The sequence below is a fragment of the Dermatophagoides pteronyssinus genome, unplaced genomic scaffold (assembly GCF_027571235.1).
Source record: "Dermatophagoides pteronyssinus isolate colony J.1.1.1.1 unplaced genomic scaffold, Derpt_VIB-CSIC_2022.12 sq0022, whole genome shotgun sequence".
Taxonomy (NCBI): domain Eukaryota; kingdom Metazoa; phylum Arthropoda; class Arachnida; order Sarcoptiformes; family Pyroglyphidae; genus Dermatophagoides; species Dermatophagoides pteronyssinus.
Window position 1 is genome coordinate 121356 of NW_027461546.1, and position 15062 is coordinate 136417.

The 15062-nt window shown below is 29.9% G+C and overlaps 4 protein-coding genes and 2 long non-coding RNA genes across 6 annotated transcripts; 4 read left to right on the forward strand and 2 right to left on the reverse strand.

Annotated features, from left to right (window-relative positions):
• Positions 1–2702: 2702 nt before the first annotated feature.
• On the reverse strand, positions 2703–3322 carry mRpL36 (mitochondrial ribosomal protein L36). The gene has a single exon (XM_075823050.1). The coding sequence runs from the start codon at positions 3221–3223 to the stop codon at positions 2840–2842; it is 384 nt and encodes a 127-aa protein (XP_075679165.1). The 5' UTR covers positions 3224–3322; the 3' UTR covers positions 2703–2839.
• Positions 3323–3397: 75 nt separating this feature from the next.
• On the forward strand, positions 3398–4001 carry ND-13A (NADH dehydrogenase (ubiquinone) 13 kDa A subunit). The gene is made up of 2 exons (XM_027345624.2): positions 3398–3665; positions 3718–4001. The coding sequence occupies exons 1-2, from the start codon at positions 3477–3479 to the stop codon at positions 3967–3969; spliced, it is 441 nt and encodes a 146-aa protein (XP_027201425.1). The 5' UTR covers positions 3398–3476; the 3' UTR covers positions 3970–4001.
• A 1642-nt stretch (positions 4002–5643) lies between these two features.
• Positions 5644–10387, forward strand: Prm (Paramyosin). Its single transcript, XM_027345619.2, has 11 exons — positions 5644–5961; positions 6550–6606; positions 7246–7332; positions 7393–7884; positions 7944–8140; positions 8198–8547; positions 8616–8856; positions 8916–9111; positions 9172–9465; positions 9540–9947; positions 10006–10387. Exons 1-11 carry the CDS (start codon positions 5854–5856, stop codon positions 10201–10203), a joined length of 2628 nt encoding a protein of 875 aa, XP_027201420.1. The 5' UTR covers positions 5644–5853; the 3' UTR covers positions 10204–10387.
• A 288-nt stretch (positions 10388–10675) lies between these two features.
• On the forward strand, positions 10676–13000 carry Pus7 (pseudouridine synthase 7). Its single transcript, XM_027345620.2, has 2 exons — positions 10676–10887; positions 10945–13000. The coding sequence occupies exons 1-2, from the start codon at positions 10751–10753 to the stop codon at positions 12911–12913; spliced, it is 2106 nt and encodes a 701-aa protein (XP_027201421.2). The 5' UTR covers positions 10676–10750; the 3' UTR covers positions 12914–13000.
• On the reverse strand, positions 12239–13429 carry LOC142645785 (uncharacterized). Its single transcript, XR_012846844.1, has 2 exons — positions 13289–13429; positions 12239–13206 (listed from the first exon to the last, which is right to left on the reverse strand). It is a non-coding gene; the product is annotated as an uncharacterized LOC142645785 (long non-coding RNA).
• On the forward strand, positions 13128–13904 carry LOC142645786 (uncharacterized). The gene is made up of 2 exons (XR_012846845.1): positions 13128–13232; positions 13327–13904. It is a non-coding gene; the product is annotated as an uncharacterized LOC142645786 (long non-coding RNA).
• Positions 13905–15062: the final 1158 nt, after the last annotated feature.

Here is a 15062-nt window from a genome sequence, read left to right on the forward strand (position 1 = left end):
TTTAGAAATCTCTATGTCTAGTCATGGTGATTTTCGGTGTGATTAAATGAAGAAAAAAATTGAACCCAAGCAATTATCTACGTCATCGTCATCATCATGGAGATAATGATTTTTTTTATTTTTGCAATTCAAGATAGCAATCATATTTACAAAACAACCACCAAAACAACAACCTATGATTATATCAATGGAAAAAAAATAAATTAATCATGAAAACTTAGTTAGCGGAAAACATATACACAGTGCTTTTCAATTTTCCAAAATTATCTATAGCATTCATTTTGAATGGGGTGATGATAGCAGAAAGTTTTATTTTCCAATCAAGAGTGTTGACTGTAATGATACTTGGCTAAAATTTCTGATGCAATTTTCAATCATTCACTGATCAGAAAACCATATTTTCAAGTGAGAGAAATACCGAAATACTTTATATTTTTGTTTTTGCAATATTATTTATTTTTCCCGAAACAAAAATCGATTAGTAATGAGAAATTTTTTTTTTTTGATGATGAAATACAGTTTACTGGTCAGTGGATATTGTAAAGGAAGAATATAACGATTAATGACTATATTTTCTTGTCTGAATTATCAGCGATTATTTGGGTTTATTTTTTAATGATAAAATGATAAGAAAATAATTGTAAGAAAAATAGATTCTATTTTTAGAAGATTCTTTATAATCCGGACACTACTTGTGTGTTTACTTCTCGTTATTGAGGGAACCTCTGTTCGTTCTTGGATCGGAATTCTTCATTCATTTTCATTGTTGAATTGATCCATTCTCATCAAATTTGAATGATTCTCAGACTTACTTATTTATTGATACACATCATCATCATCGTTATTATTAACAAAAAAGAAGCTCAGAATCGAAAACAGAACCGAACCGAACAGAAGTGAATAAATTTGTACAAAATTACTTATTACATTTGAAATATGAAACAAAAGACAAATTATAAATTGTAATTTCATATAATGATGATGACGTTAATCATATGATAATTATTCTGATAATAACAGAATAATCATCATTATTCAAATTATGAACCCGAAACAAAATCCGAAATCACATATATTTCCTATTTATTTTTTTAATACATACTTTTATCGATCAATCAAAAAAAGGTTTTCTTCTTTTTTTTTGTTTGTTTGTCGTCACATTAATGATGATGATAATGAATGTGCTTTTTTAATTGATTCATTGATTAAAGTGTGTACAGTGCAAATGCACAAATAATGATTATGATGATTTCCAATAATGTACACTAAAACAAACAAAATGCAAAAGGCAAAGGCAAAGAACATGACAAAAAAATACATTTGACTTTGATTTTGTACAATTTTTTTGAATTTGCATTTTGAATAAGCAACACAAATCTAAACTATAAACCTTTTTTGTTTATTTGGTTAGGCAATCATTACAAATTGAACTTGATGTCATCAAACAAACAAAATCAATTTCGTCACACATTTTTCATCTGATCACACAACCTTGATTTAATTCAAAAAGAAAAATAAATCATATGACATTTTTTTTGGAAAAAGACTTGATTATTGATGTTGTTTTTGTTATTGTGATTAATAATTACAGCTGCCTAGATTACACGTCTAGATTATATCACATGCATCACAAACACACACACATAATCGAATCAAATCAATTTTGTTATCTGGAGAATATCAAATTCAATGCGTGTGTAACTAAGCATTTTTTGCAATTTTTTTAGGAATAATAATAATTATTTTCCAGGAAAAGTAAAAGTGTTATTCATTTTTGAATTTACCTGTACAACACACAAAAAAAAAAAATAAATCGAAGATGAAAGAAAAAACCTTGAAAATATAGAAAATCTTATCAATATTGTTTTGTTTATCACATTATCATATCATAATAAATGTCATCCGTGTTTTCCCAACAAACAAACAAAACGGAAATTTCAACCAGATGACTAAGCTTATTCCATTGGAATGAATCCAAAAGAGAAAAAAATATCATCTTGTGATATAGTCACAAAGAGGTTTTCCATAAAAACAAATTTCACAAATAAAAAACAAACAAAAAAAGTAATCCAAACAAAACAAACCATTCCTGAAACCATTGACAATGAATGAATTAGAAAAATTAATGGCCTCCAAAATGAAATCATAAATACATCTACCACCTTACTGAATCGGATGATTTTAAAAAATCAATTTCAATTCACCCTACAGGCAATTAAATGATGAATGAATGAAAAAAACAAAAACAAAAATCACACCAGGATTATTATCTTCATTCGACAATTCTACCACAACAACAACAAAAGCAAAAAGGTTCAATATCATCATCAAAAAATCGAATGGAAAAAATGATTTATTAGCTTGATCTTGATGATTGATCAGAAAAAAACAGCATTGTCCATGTTGATCGTCATACAAGGTTTTTTCCATTAAACTAATCTTGTTGCTTGTCAAATTCAAAGTCAAAGTTGATCAGCCATCATCATTGTCACCATCATCATTGTCACCATCATCATTACACTTTTTTGTTAATAAATTCAATTTCTAAAAATATAATAAGCTTTTGAAGAAATTAAGAAGACACCTTGTTTCAATGATGGCTGACCATTAATCAAATGATTTTTTTTCTGATGTACATGATGTTTAAGGGTGACAACTTGTTGCCATCATCATCATCATCAATTTTGGCTCAAGGCGATTAATCAATTTGATCGAAAGATTATCTCGAAAATTTATTTTTTACTTTGAACAACAATAATTGACTGACAATAACAAAATTACAAATTAGAGAGGCTTTTCCCAAAATGAACAAAATAGACAAATTTTACAGAAAATAAAATCAAATATCATGATGAATATATTGATAATGTTTTCGCTTATATGATCCAGTACGTGTAATATGCGTAACAATCATTCGATCTTGTTGTTGAATTCGGGATAATCTTTGTCGTTGTTTATGTCTGGGATGTTCATTACACAATACCCACCAACGATCATCCAATTTTTTGAAATAACATTTTGGACAACGTAATTTTAGAACATCTTTATCTTTAAATGTTCTGATTTGTTGTTGTTGAATCATAGGACCGTATTTATCCATAAAAATTGATAATGGTGATTGAAATAATTCTGATCGAATTAATGATGTTTGAAGATTTGATGTTCGTTGTTGTCCTGCAATTCGCCATACGTTCGACATAATATTCAAACAATTTCGAAGCATTTTTATCTTTGAAATAATCACAATAATCAATTAAAAGTTTGAAATCAATTAACAAATCTTATTTATTTGAATTATTTTGAATTTTAGAGAAACAAAATTGATTTTTGCAGAAATAAAACATGTGACAAAAAAAACATTTAAACCCGATCGAATCGAAACAGTGAAAATAGTCGCTTAGGTTGTTTATATGTTCACCTTGTTGTTGTTGTTTGGTTTTCAAAGTTGAAATAAATTTTTTTCTCGAAAATAAAAAATGGCCAATCAAATTATGAATAGATTTTGTTTGAAAACAACACCACAAACATGGAAACAATTGATGATGCAAATCAATCCGATTCGATCACTTTCGGCTGATCATCAATTGGACAAAACTCATACATTATCCAAAGCCGAAATACAAAAAATCGATGAATTTGTCGACGTTGAAACACATACCGGACAGGTTTGTATTAATCATCTGATTTAACCTTTTTCAAATTTTTTATCCGAAATAGAAATTCGAAGAAAATGATTATCGTCTATCGAGATTTATTAATGGAAAAATGAAAAAAGTTAATACACGATTTGCACGTGATTTGATAGCAGAAATTCCACCAACACCCGTAAATGGACGATCAGTTTGTTGTGATGGTGGTGGTGGACCATTAGGACATCCAAAAGTATTTATTAATCTAGATCAACCGGGTAATCATACATGTGGCTATTGTGGTCTACGTTTTTATCAACAACATTCTGATCATCATTAATTAATTAATTAGAACCTTGAAATTCTTTCCATTCAGTCGATAATAAAAAAGAGTTTCTATGTAATGTTGATTATAATTATAATTCAATTTGCCATGTCTATAAAAATAAATAAATTCAAGTCAAAAATCCTATGCAAAACTTTGTCAACCCGAAAATAATTATTCTATTTTATTTTTAATGTTTCTCTGCTAACAGAATTGATCTAAAATTAAAAGCATCATTATGAAGAAAACATTTTTTTTTCTCGTCAGTCGGGATGCAACACTGTTCATTTTTTTTATTTTCAAGTATGCAAGTGAATGGAATTTCTCTCTATAGTTTTTCATTTTTTTGTTTGATTCAATTGTTTTGACTAATGACTGTTGAATATAACCAGTAATCATCGATTACATAGGTTATATCAAATTAGGCAAAATATTTACCGAAAAAAAATTGACAATATCTGCCATCATTGCATGATTTGACATACGGCGGCAGGAGAAAAAAAATTTTTTTTATTAATAGAATGACAAAAAAAAGTAATATTTTTTTCCTAAAAAAGACCAGGTTCATTCGTTCATCATCGTTGTTTAACTTGTCATAGGAATTTCATCCAAGAATGAAATGAAAGGAAAAAAAATTTTTGTTTTTTTTTTTGTCACTATGTTGAACTCGACTGAAAAGAGAAGGGAATTTTTTTGCATTCGATAAACGAAAAAAAAAAATCAAGGGATTCTCAATTATTCTGAAAGAGAGACGAAAAAATTTCCAAACTTTAATCTCGACAAACAACAACATCATTTTTTTCTGTCCAAGGTTTTCAATTCTTCAATTCATTTGGCTGGAAGCACACATAGACCGAATGTTTTTTTTTTTGAAGAAAAAAAAACATTCTTCACAATAACAAAAAAAAACTAGTGTAAAAAGAGAGAAATCATCGTCATCATCATCATTCACATTCCAAATGACGTGATATATTCCATTCAAATTCATTGAAAATATGAACAATTTCGTCAGTTTTTTTTCTTATTCTTTCACAAAGATGATATCTGAAATGGTGAATCGAGAAGAACATAAAGGAATGAATGTCTAAAAAAGGAATATCGAATATATAGGCCAAGCAAAAAAAATAATGGTGACTGGCAAGCAACAAGCTAAATGTAAAAGAATTCAACAGTTATCATTGATAGGAATATTACCATCATCAAGAGTAAAGGTGGTGCCAAGCAATCATCATGATATAGGACATTATTTCGGTATTCAAACTTCCACCATAACCACCACCACAATCACCACACACACAGCCACATTCGGTAATTATTTGGATTTTTTATTTTAATGAAAAAAATATATCCCACTAGCAATTTGAATGATTTTTTCTCTTTTTCAATAACTTTTCTTCGAATTTCTTTTTGAAATTCCTTATTTTGAAAATATTTTTTTGGTAGAAAACTGGTGAAAAAATAGGATGCGCTCATACAAAAATTCATTGCATTATCATCAAGGTTTCGAAACTTGAACAAAACAACAGTAAGAATGATAATGGGGCAAAAAAAATTCTGGCAGCATTCATTCATTATTGCATTGTATAAATCAAAAAGAAAGAAAGAAAGAAATATTGATGAATGAATGAATGAAACAAAATTTGTTCAAGCTTGATCAAGAAAGAATTTTGTCTTTAAAGAATTTCATTTCAGATTCGAGTAGAAAATCGGCTGCATCCAATACGATTATTGTGTCAGTTGTTGTTTGATTGTTGGTTGGTCTTTTCGGTTGTTCTGTTTGTTAATATTATTTTTTTCTCGTTTAAATATCATTCATCGATTTTGTATCATCCATATACAACGCGATTATTTTCACAAACAAAAAAAACGATCCAATTCGAAAACAGATAAAGAGTAACAATGTCGGCACGTACAGCAAAATATATGTACCGATCCAGTGGTGCTGGTGCTTCGGGTGATATTTCCGTTGAATATGGTACCGATTTAGGTGCCTTAACACGACTTGAGGTATGTAATTTCGATTCATTTCACAATTTCAAATCAAATTTCACACAAATGCCAACAACATTCACGAAACAACATTCATCAATTGTTAGCAATGATAATGATTTAATGATGGAATTAGATATCTCAACTTGAATTCCAATTCCAATTCCAATTCCAATTCCAATTCCAATTCAAATTCAAATGAATGAATGTGACCCACTCGGGTCAAAATAGTGAAAAATTAACGAATGACGACAATTTTTGAAAGTCAAGACCACCGATTTCATCAATTAAAAAGATAAACAATAATAAACATAAACAAAACAGAGAAAAACAGAAAAATCTATAGATCAATATTTTCAGATTTTCAACACCCCATATCAACATATGATCAAAAAGTCAATCAATTCATCCATCACCACATTTGATTGAATCGCGATTTTGAAATGAAGCCAAAAAACCACAACAAGCCATACGAAATAGAAAGAAAAAACCAGATTTATTTGAATCGACCTTGAATATATTCATATAATCCACACAATTATCGGTCGCCTATAAATTAATGTATTGTCTTTTTTCTTTTTTTGTTTTGTTCAAAATGTTTTCTAGGACAAAATCCGACTATTATCCGATGATCTGGAATCCGAACGCGAAATGCGACAACGCGTAAGTTTTATTTCTTTTTTACCCAATTCTCTATGAATTATCGGTCATGTTTCACCTTTGAGGTTTTATTCAAGTTTTTTATTTTCATTCAATTTTCTCGATGAACTTGATGACAATGATGATGTGATTCCATTTTAGGTTAGTTTTCGAGCAGAAATGATTGCTTGCTTGTTTCTGTAAGAGGAATTTACAAAACAAAAGTTATTCATTTTATCGAGTACACACAGTAATAATTAAATGTAGGCAAGGCCAAACATTAAAAGCTTCGAAACAGTAGCCAAAAAAAAAAAGAATCTTACCAACGCCTTAATCCTCATCATGTATGCACCATACATCTATTTTTAGAGATCATCATCTTATTTACATAGGCAATTCATTCAAAGAATCCAAGAATTTCATTTCACGGAATGCAATCAATGAATGAATGTAACATCACAGCACAAGAATTCTATTTATTCTTTTTCAGCAGCCAAGTTAATCGAGAAAATTAATAAATAAAAAAAAATTCTTAAATGATGAATCTGGTTTCGGAAAATCAGATCAAGGAAACACAAATCAAAATCCTATCAGTCCGATAAATTCTAGGGGAAAATTTAAAATAATGCAATTTACTAATAAAATGAATCAAAATTATCATAGATTGAACGTGAAAAGGCCGAATTACAAATCCAAGTAATGAGCCTAAGTGAACGTTTGGAAGAGGCTGAAGGATCAAGCGAAAGTGTTGTAAGTATAAAAAACTAAAAGAGGAAAAAAACAAAGGTATCATGTTCCTTCCCACCATAGACCGAAATGAACAAAAAAAGAGATTCAGAATTGGCAAAATTAAGAAAATTATTGGAAGATGTTCATATGGAATCGGAAGAAACTGCACATCATTTACGACAAAAACATCAAGCTGCCGTACAAGAAATGCAAGATCAATTGGATCAATTACAAAAAGCAAAAAATAAATCGGATAAAGAAAAGCAAAAATTTCAAGCAGAAGTTTTTGAATTATTATCACAATTGGAAACAGCTAATAAAGAAAAATTAACAGCATTGAAAAGTGTCGAAAAATTGGAATACACTGTTCATGAATTGAATATTAAAATTGAAGAAATCAATCGTACAGTTATTGAATTAACATCACATAAACAACGTTTGACACAAGAGAATACTGAATTGATCAAAGAAGTTCATGAAGTTAAATTACAATTGGATAATGCTAATCATTTGAAACAACAGATTGCCCAACAATTGGAAGATACTCGCCATCGTTTGGAAGAAGAAGAACGAGTAAGTTATTTATCTTTCTATCAAAAAATGTCATGTAACCCAAATATCGTAATTTCTAGAAACGTTCCAGCCTCGAGAATCATGCCCATACATTGGAGGTTGAATTAGAATCATTGAAAGTGCAATTGGATGAAGAATCTGAAGCACGTTTAGAATTGGAACGTCAATTGACCAAAGCTAATGGTGATGCTGCATCATGGAAATCAAAATATGAAGCTGAATTGCAAGCACATGCCGATGAAGTCGAAGAACTTCGGTAATTATTTGAAAATTTTTTCAATGAAATTTTAAAAATTAACCCTTGAACATTTAGTCGCAAAATGGCTCAAAAGATTTCTGAATACGAAGAACAATTGGAAGCTTTATTGAACAAATGTAGTTCATTGGAAAAACAAAAATCCCGTCTTCAAAGTGAAGTTGAAGTATTGATTATGGATTTGGAAAAAGCAACAGCACATGCACAACAATTGGAAAAACGTGTCGCACAATTGGAAAAGATTAATTTGGATTTGAAAAATAAATTGGAAGAAGTTACCATGTTGATGGAACAAGCACAGAAAGAACTTCGAATCAAAATTGGTGAATTGCAAAAATTGCAACATGAATATGAAAAAGTTCGCGATCAACGCGATCAATTGGCACGAGAAAACAAAAAACTTACCGGTAAATCATATTGATTTTATTGATTGATTGAAATTTGAATTTTTTTTTGTCTTTGTTTTTCAATATAGACGATCTTGCTGAAGCTAAATCACAATTGAACGATGCTCATCGTAGAATCCATGAACAAGAAATTGAAATCAAACGATTGGAAAATGAACGTGATGAATTGTCGGCTGCATACAAAGAAGCTGAAACATTACGAAAACAAGAAGAGGCTAAAAATCAAAGATTGATTGCTGAATTGGCACAGGTACGACATGATTATGAAAAACGTTTGGCACAAAAAGATGAAGAAATTGAAGCATTGCGGTAAGTATCTGATATATTTGAATGAACCAATTCTAATCCTTTGATCACATCCAAAATAGCAAACAATATCAAATTGAAATTGAACAATTGAATATGCGTTTGGCTGAAGCTGAAGCTAAATTGAAAACAGAAATTGCACGATTAAAGAAAAAATATCAAGCACAAATTACTGAATTGGAATTATCATTGGATGCCGCTAATAAAGCTAATATTGATTTACAGAAGACGATTAAAAAACAGGCTCTACAAATTACGGTTAGTTTTTTATAATTTAATGAAAAGTGATTTTTATCTAAAAAAAACAAAACTATTTAGGAATTACAAGCCCATTATGATGAAGTACATCGTCAATTGCAACAAGCTGTAGATCAATTAGGTGTTACACAACGAAGATGTCAAGCATTGCAAGCCGAATTGGAAGAGATGCGCATCGCATTGGAACAGGCTAGTCGTGCTAAACGACAAGCTGAACAATTACATGAAGAAGCTGTTGTACGTGTTAATGAATTGACAACAATCAATGTTAATCTAGCATCAGCTAAAAGTAAATTGGAATCTGAATTCTCTGCACTTCAAGCTGATTATGATGAAGTACATAAAGAATTGAGAGTAAGTTTGATTTTTTTGAAAAATCAGTGCTATAATCTAATCTAATGACGGTTGCATTTGAACAAAAACAATAGATTTCCGATGAACGAGTACAGAAACTTACAATTGAACTTAAATCAACAAAAGATTTATTGATTGAAGAACAAGAACGATTGGTAAAATTGGAAACAGTGAAAAAATCATTGGAACAAGAAGTACGTACATTACATGTTCGTATTGAAGAAGTTGAAGCTAATGCTTTGGCCGGTGGTAAACGTGTTATTGCTAAATTGGAAAGCCGTATTCGTGATGTTGAAATTGAAGTTGAGGAAGAACGACGACGACATGCTGAAACGGAAAAAATGTTACGTAAAAAAGATCATCGTGTCAAAGAATTGTTGTTACAAAATGAGGAGGACCATAAACAAATTCAATTGTTACAGGAAATGACTGATAAATTGAATGAAAAGGTTAAAGTTTATAAACGACAAATGCAAGAACAGGTATGTGATTTAGCCATATTTCAATTTACATCATTTTCTAATTGATTAACTTACCCAGGAGGGAATGAGCCAACAAAATTTGACACGTGTCAGACGATTCCAACGTGAATTGGAAGCAGCCGAAGATCGTGCCGATCAAGCTGAATCGAATTTATCGTTTATCCGTGCTAAACATCGTTCATGGGTAACAACAAGCCAGGTTCCAGGCGGTACCCGTCAAGTGTTCACAACGCAAGAAGAAACAACCAATTATTAACAAACATCAGTTTAAATTCTCAAACTTAATTTAAATTTAATTTTAAATCAAAATCAAAATTAATTAAACAAACAAATATAGATCAACAACATCGGACAGCCACGAACAAACAAACAACAACAACAAAAAACAAACGTTTAATATTAATTTAATATAAAAAAAATAAAAATTTTCATAAAATCTTTATTCAAAAAAAACAAAAACAAACAAACGAAAAAAATCATTCGTAAACACGAAAACAAGTGCTTGTTGATTATTATTATTTATTTATTTATTTTAATGAAATTTTACCTAAGCGCTTTGGCTATCGCTTTCAATTTTTTTCCCTTTTTATTCTAATAGAGATTTCAATGATGAATAAAAACTAAACATTATTATTTTACAAAAATGATTCAATTTTCAATTTTCAATTTTTTTTTGGCGCAAAAGGTGATATTTTCAAATTTTACACATTGTATAAATCCGGCATTGAAATATTTGGAATACTCGTTGGGTATGAATTTTACGCGCACGTGTTTAGCGAAAAGATTTAAAAAAAACTGAAAATATGAATTTACGACCAATAAAAAAAATAAAATCAGATCTAAATAATGTAATTAAACGTGGCTATCTTAATGAACAGAATGTCGGTATAACCGAATTTATTGGTGATCATAAACCATTCCATGGCATCCTAAAACACCGGTTAGTTTTTCTTAATATTCAACCAATTCAATAAAATTGAAATTCTGTTACAATTAGATTTGAAGATTTTGTAGTTCATGAAATTGATCGACAAGGGAATGTTATACGACTGGAAAATATTGATAAACCAGAAGATATTTCGTTGACAATTGCCGATGAAGAACGACAAACAATTGAATCATCTGAAACAATTCAGATTGATTCACTGAAAATTGATTCCAATTTTAAACAACAAATTGATAGTTATGTTGAAAGTAATTTTCAACTAGTTAATCCATTAATATCAATTGATGAACTTGATAAACAAGAACGTAGTCGCTTACATTTATTTATTAAACAAAATTATCCAACCGTTGAATCTAATACCGAAACAATTGATGGTAAAAGATTTGTAAAAATTTTGGCTAAAAAACAACAAACCAATCGAAATCAACGACAGCAATGTCGACGACAAACTTGGCCAACAAATCGACCAAGTTTTGTACATTTTGTTCTTTATAAAGAAAATATGGAAACCATACAGGTTGTCAATGAATTTGGACGTCGATTAGGTGTTGCAACAAAAACATTTACCTATGCTGGGAATAAAGATAAACGAGCAATATCAACACAAAAATTTTCCGCTTTTCGTATGAATCCTGCGAAAATTTGGCAAGCTTGTCAAGAATTTAATCATCGAAGTGGTAATCGTATTCGATTACATGTTGGACATTTTCATTTTGAAAATCAACCATTAAGATTAGGTGATTTAAGTGGAAATCAATTTGAAATTGTTCTGCGTGATGTACGCCTGATTGATGATGGTGATCTGGATCGACAGAAGGAGCCATCGTCACCACCACAATCACAATCATCGATAAGCAAGATCAATGAACTTATTATGGATATGAATGATCGTGATCTGTGTGAACAAGCATTGATCAATATAAAAACCAATGGTTTTATCAATTATTATGGAATGCAACGATTTGGTTCACATCGTAATGATTCACATAAACTTGGCATATTGGTTTTACGTAAAGAATTTAAAAAATTAGTTGAAGAAATTCTTGTTGAAAAACCTACCGATCGTGTACCGTATGGCAATAGGAAAAATAGCCAAAGAAATGAAATTTCATTCAATGAAGCAATTCGTTTATGGCGCCAAACCAGAGATGCCGGCGAAGCATATCGAAAATTGAATTATAAATATACAATTGAAGGTTCATTATTACGCGGATTGTCCAAAGTGGCCCCGAATGATTATCATGGCGGTCTTTGTATTGGTTTGAATCGAAACAGTCGATTATTATATCTACATGCATATCAAAGTTATCTTTGGAATCGAATTGCATCCTATCGGGTTCGTCAATATGGTTTAAATGTTGTTGAGGGTGATTTAGTATTTGTTGGACCAAATTTCGATGATGAAACAAATGAAGCAGATTTTTCCGAACAACCAGATGATGATGAATCCGACAATAACCAAAACCATAACAACAATATTAAAGCCAATATTCCAAACGATCAAATTGAATTGGTTACAAAAGAAAATTTGGAAAAATTTTCAATCTATGATGTAGTTATACCAATTATTGGTTCATTAAGTAAATTTCCAACAAATTTAGCAAAAAAATTTATCGATGAAATATTACAAGAAGATTCAATATCATTGGAACAATTTTCCAACTTAGGACAACAATGGTGTGTAAATGGTAGTTATCGTAAATTAATAGTACGACCATCGGAATTTGAATGGGAATGGCTGGAATATCAGGATGATACTAAACCATTAATCCAAACAGATTTAGATCGAATCCAATCGATTAATAATGAAATTAAAATGATGGAGAAAAAAGATAATAACGATAATTATCAAGCATTAAAAATTATGATACGATTGCCAACATCATCTTATGCAACAATATGTTTACGAGAATTGACTAAAATTAGTTCATTAAGTTTAGAGAATAAACCATGGATAACCAACAATAATGATGATAATAATCATGATGATGATGATGATAAAAAACGAAAAAATGGATGAATAGGGATATATTTTCTTATGTAATAATGATATGATTAAATCGAATCGAACATTTTCTTTTTCACTTACAAAAACGATGATAATGATGAAAATAAATGGATTCTTTATATAAAAAAATGGACTATATTTCTTTTTTTTTCTTGTAACATTCCTATTCATTCATTGTCGCAAAGGGAGTTGGAAGAGTTTTGAAAGAAAAAGCGAGCAAAAGAAAAAAAAACATTCTTTATTTTCTTGTTTTTGTTGCTTGTAATCATAATCTTTTTTTCGACTAAAAGTTTTTGTTCTTGGTTCTGTAAAAAGATTTTGGTCAATTTAGGTAAAAAGAGAATCGATGAATGTTACATGGTGCTAATATATCTCAATTATACTTACTTCATTTTGGAAAATGACCATTTTCAAAAAAAACATAGAAAACATTTCTTCAACTTTTGCAATTTAGGCAACTTGAAGTTGTCATTTCGAACGTTGTCGGCTATTTAAACAGGAAAAAAACATCCGGTCAATTTTTTCTATTTTCGACTATTTCGGCTCAAATACCGAAAATGAAAGTAAAGATTTTTTTCTTCGCCAAAACAATTGCCGCTTTCATTATCATAATAACCGGGAATAAAACTAAAATAAGTTGCTGATGTTGGCAGAATTTTTATTTTTCCTTCACTGAAAAAAAAGTAAAGTGGGTTAGTACTAACCCAAATGGGTTGGGGAGCCTGGGCACACCATTTTGGGTTAGTACTAACCCATTTGGGTTAGTATCAATTTAGTTGCAACCAAATGGTCTTATAACCTTTTTGGGTTAGTACTAACCCTGATTGCAACCAAATGGTCTCCTAACCTTTTTGGGTTAGTACTATCCCAATTTTTGTTGCAGCGGCTCCTTTCCCCCTTTTTATCCTCCCCAAATAATTTAACCCCATATTAATTAAAATTTAATTGATTTTATTAAAATAATTAATTAATTAAATTAAAAATAAAAATTGTTTATATTTTATCTTCCGATTGTACTCGTCTTTTCGTGCTATTCATCGCTATTCATAATTCCAAAAGTGAATGTCCAAATTTCAAAGATAATCCGATAAAACAGGTTGCCAATATCCAATATCAGTGATTGATACCAATGTCCATCAACTATGATCGATAGCTATAGCCATTCCAACAAATGATGAGATATAATGGTAAATACCTGACGGAAAAAAATATAAGTTGTCAGTTTGTTCATTTCATTTAATCACATACCATTCATTATCATTCCAAATCGATGTCAATTGTGCCGATATTCGACTGATTTAATCATATTTGTCGATTGTTTTGTTGGTCACAAAGTTTCACCCGACACCGAATTCAATAGGAAATAGTTCAGACCATGTTCTCTAATCCTAATCTAACCTAGCCTATCCTATTGTTGAACATTATCAAACTATTCTTGAATCAGATGCCGATGAACAATGAAACCAACAAATCAATCTGGAATATGATAGTCAATCGAATATTGTTTCGACATTCATTAGTAAAGACTTGAGAAACTAAAGTGAAAGGTATTATGGATTAGATTTCAAATTTACCTGAATTATTACCAGCAGTTTTATTTGGGACCATGTATTTTCCTCACCAATTATCCATAGACTTTTGCCATGTCGAATGATATGCTAAAACGAAGGAAAATTATGATCATTTTCATGTTACACAAAATGATAACATTACCTTTATTGATTTACTGGAAATGCTAATTATCACCATAACGAAACTGAAAAATTAAACTTAGAAAAGATGTGATTAAATGAAAGTTTATTTAAAATGAATTATCATTTGATAATTACAAACTTGAATAAATGCCATCGAGAAAATGATCATTTTTCGTCACTTGCATCAGAGATCGTTCAAACAATTTTCATCAATTTCGTGGTCAATTTTTAATCTGGAAACAAATAAAAGCATAAACAAAGATAATCTTTAATCAATAAAAGTGGTTGTTCCAAAAATTTGGACCAAAATCAATGATTAAAATTGGAAAAAATAACTTATAAAATCAACCAGAAAAAAACGTTCGAAAAACAACCGTCACCGAAAAAAGTTCGAAATAGAATGACGAGGACAAACGATTTTGACGACCGTTGAATAGAACTTTTGAAACTTGCATTCTGATTGGACG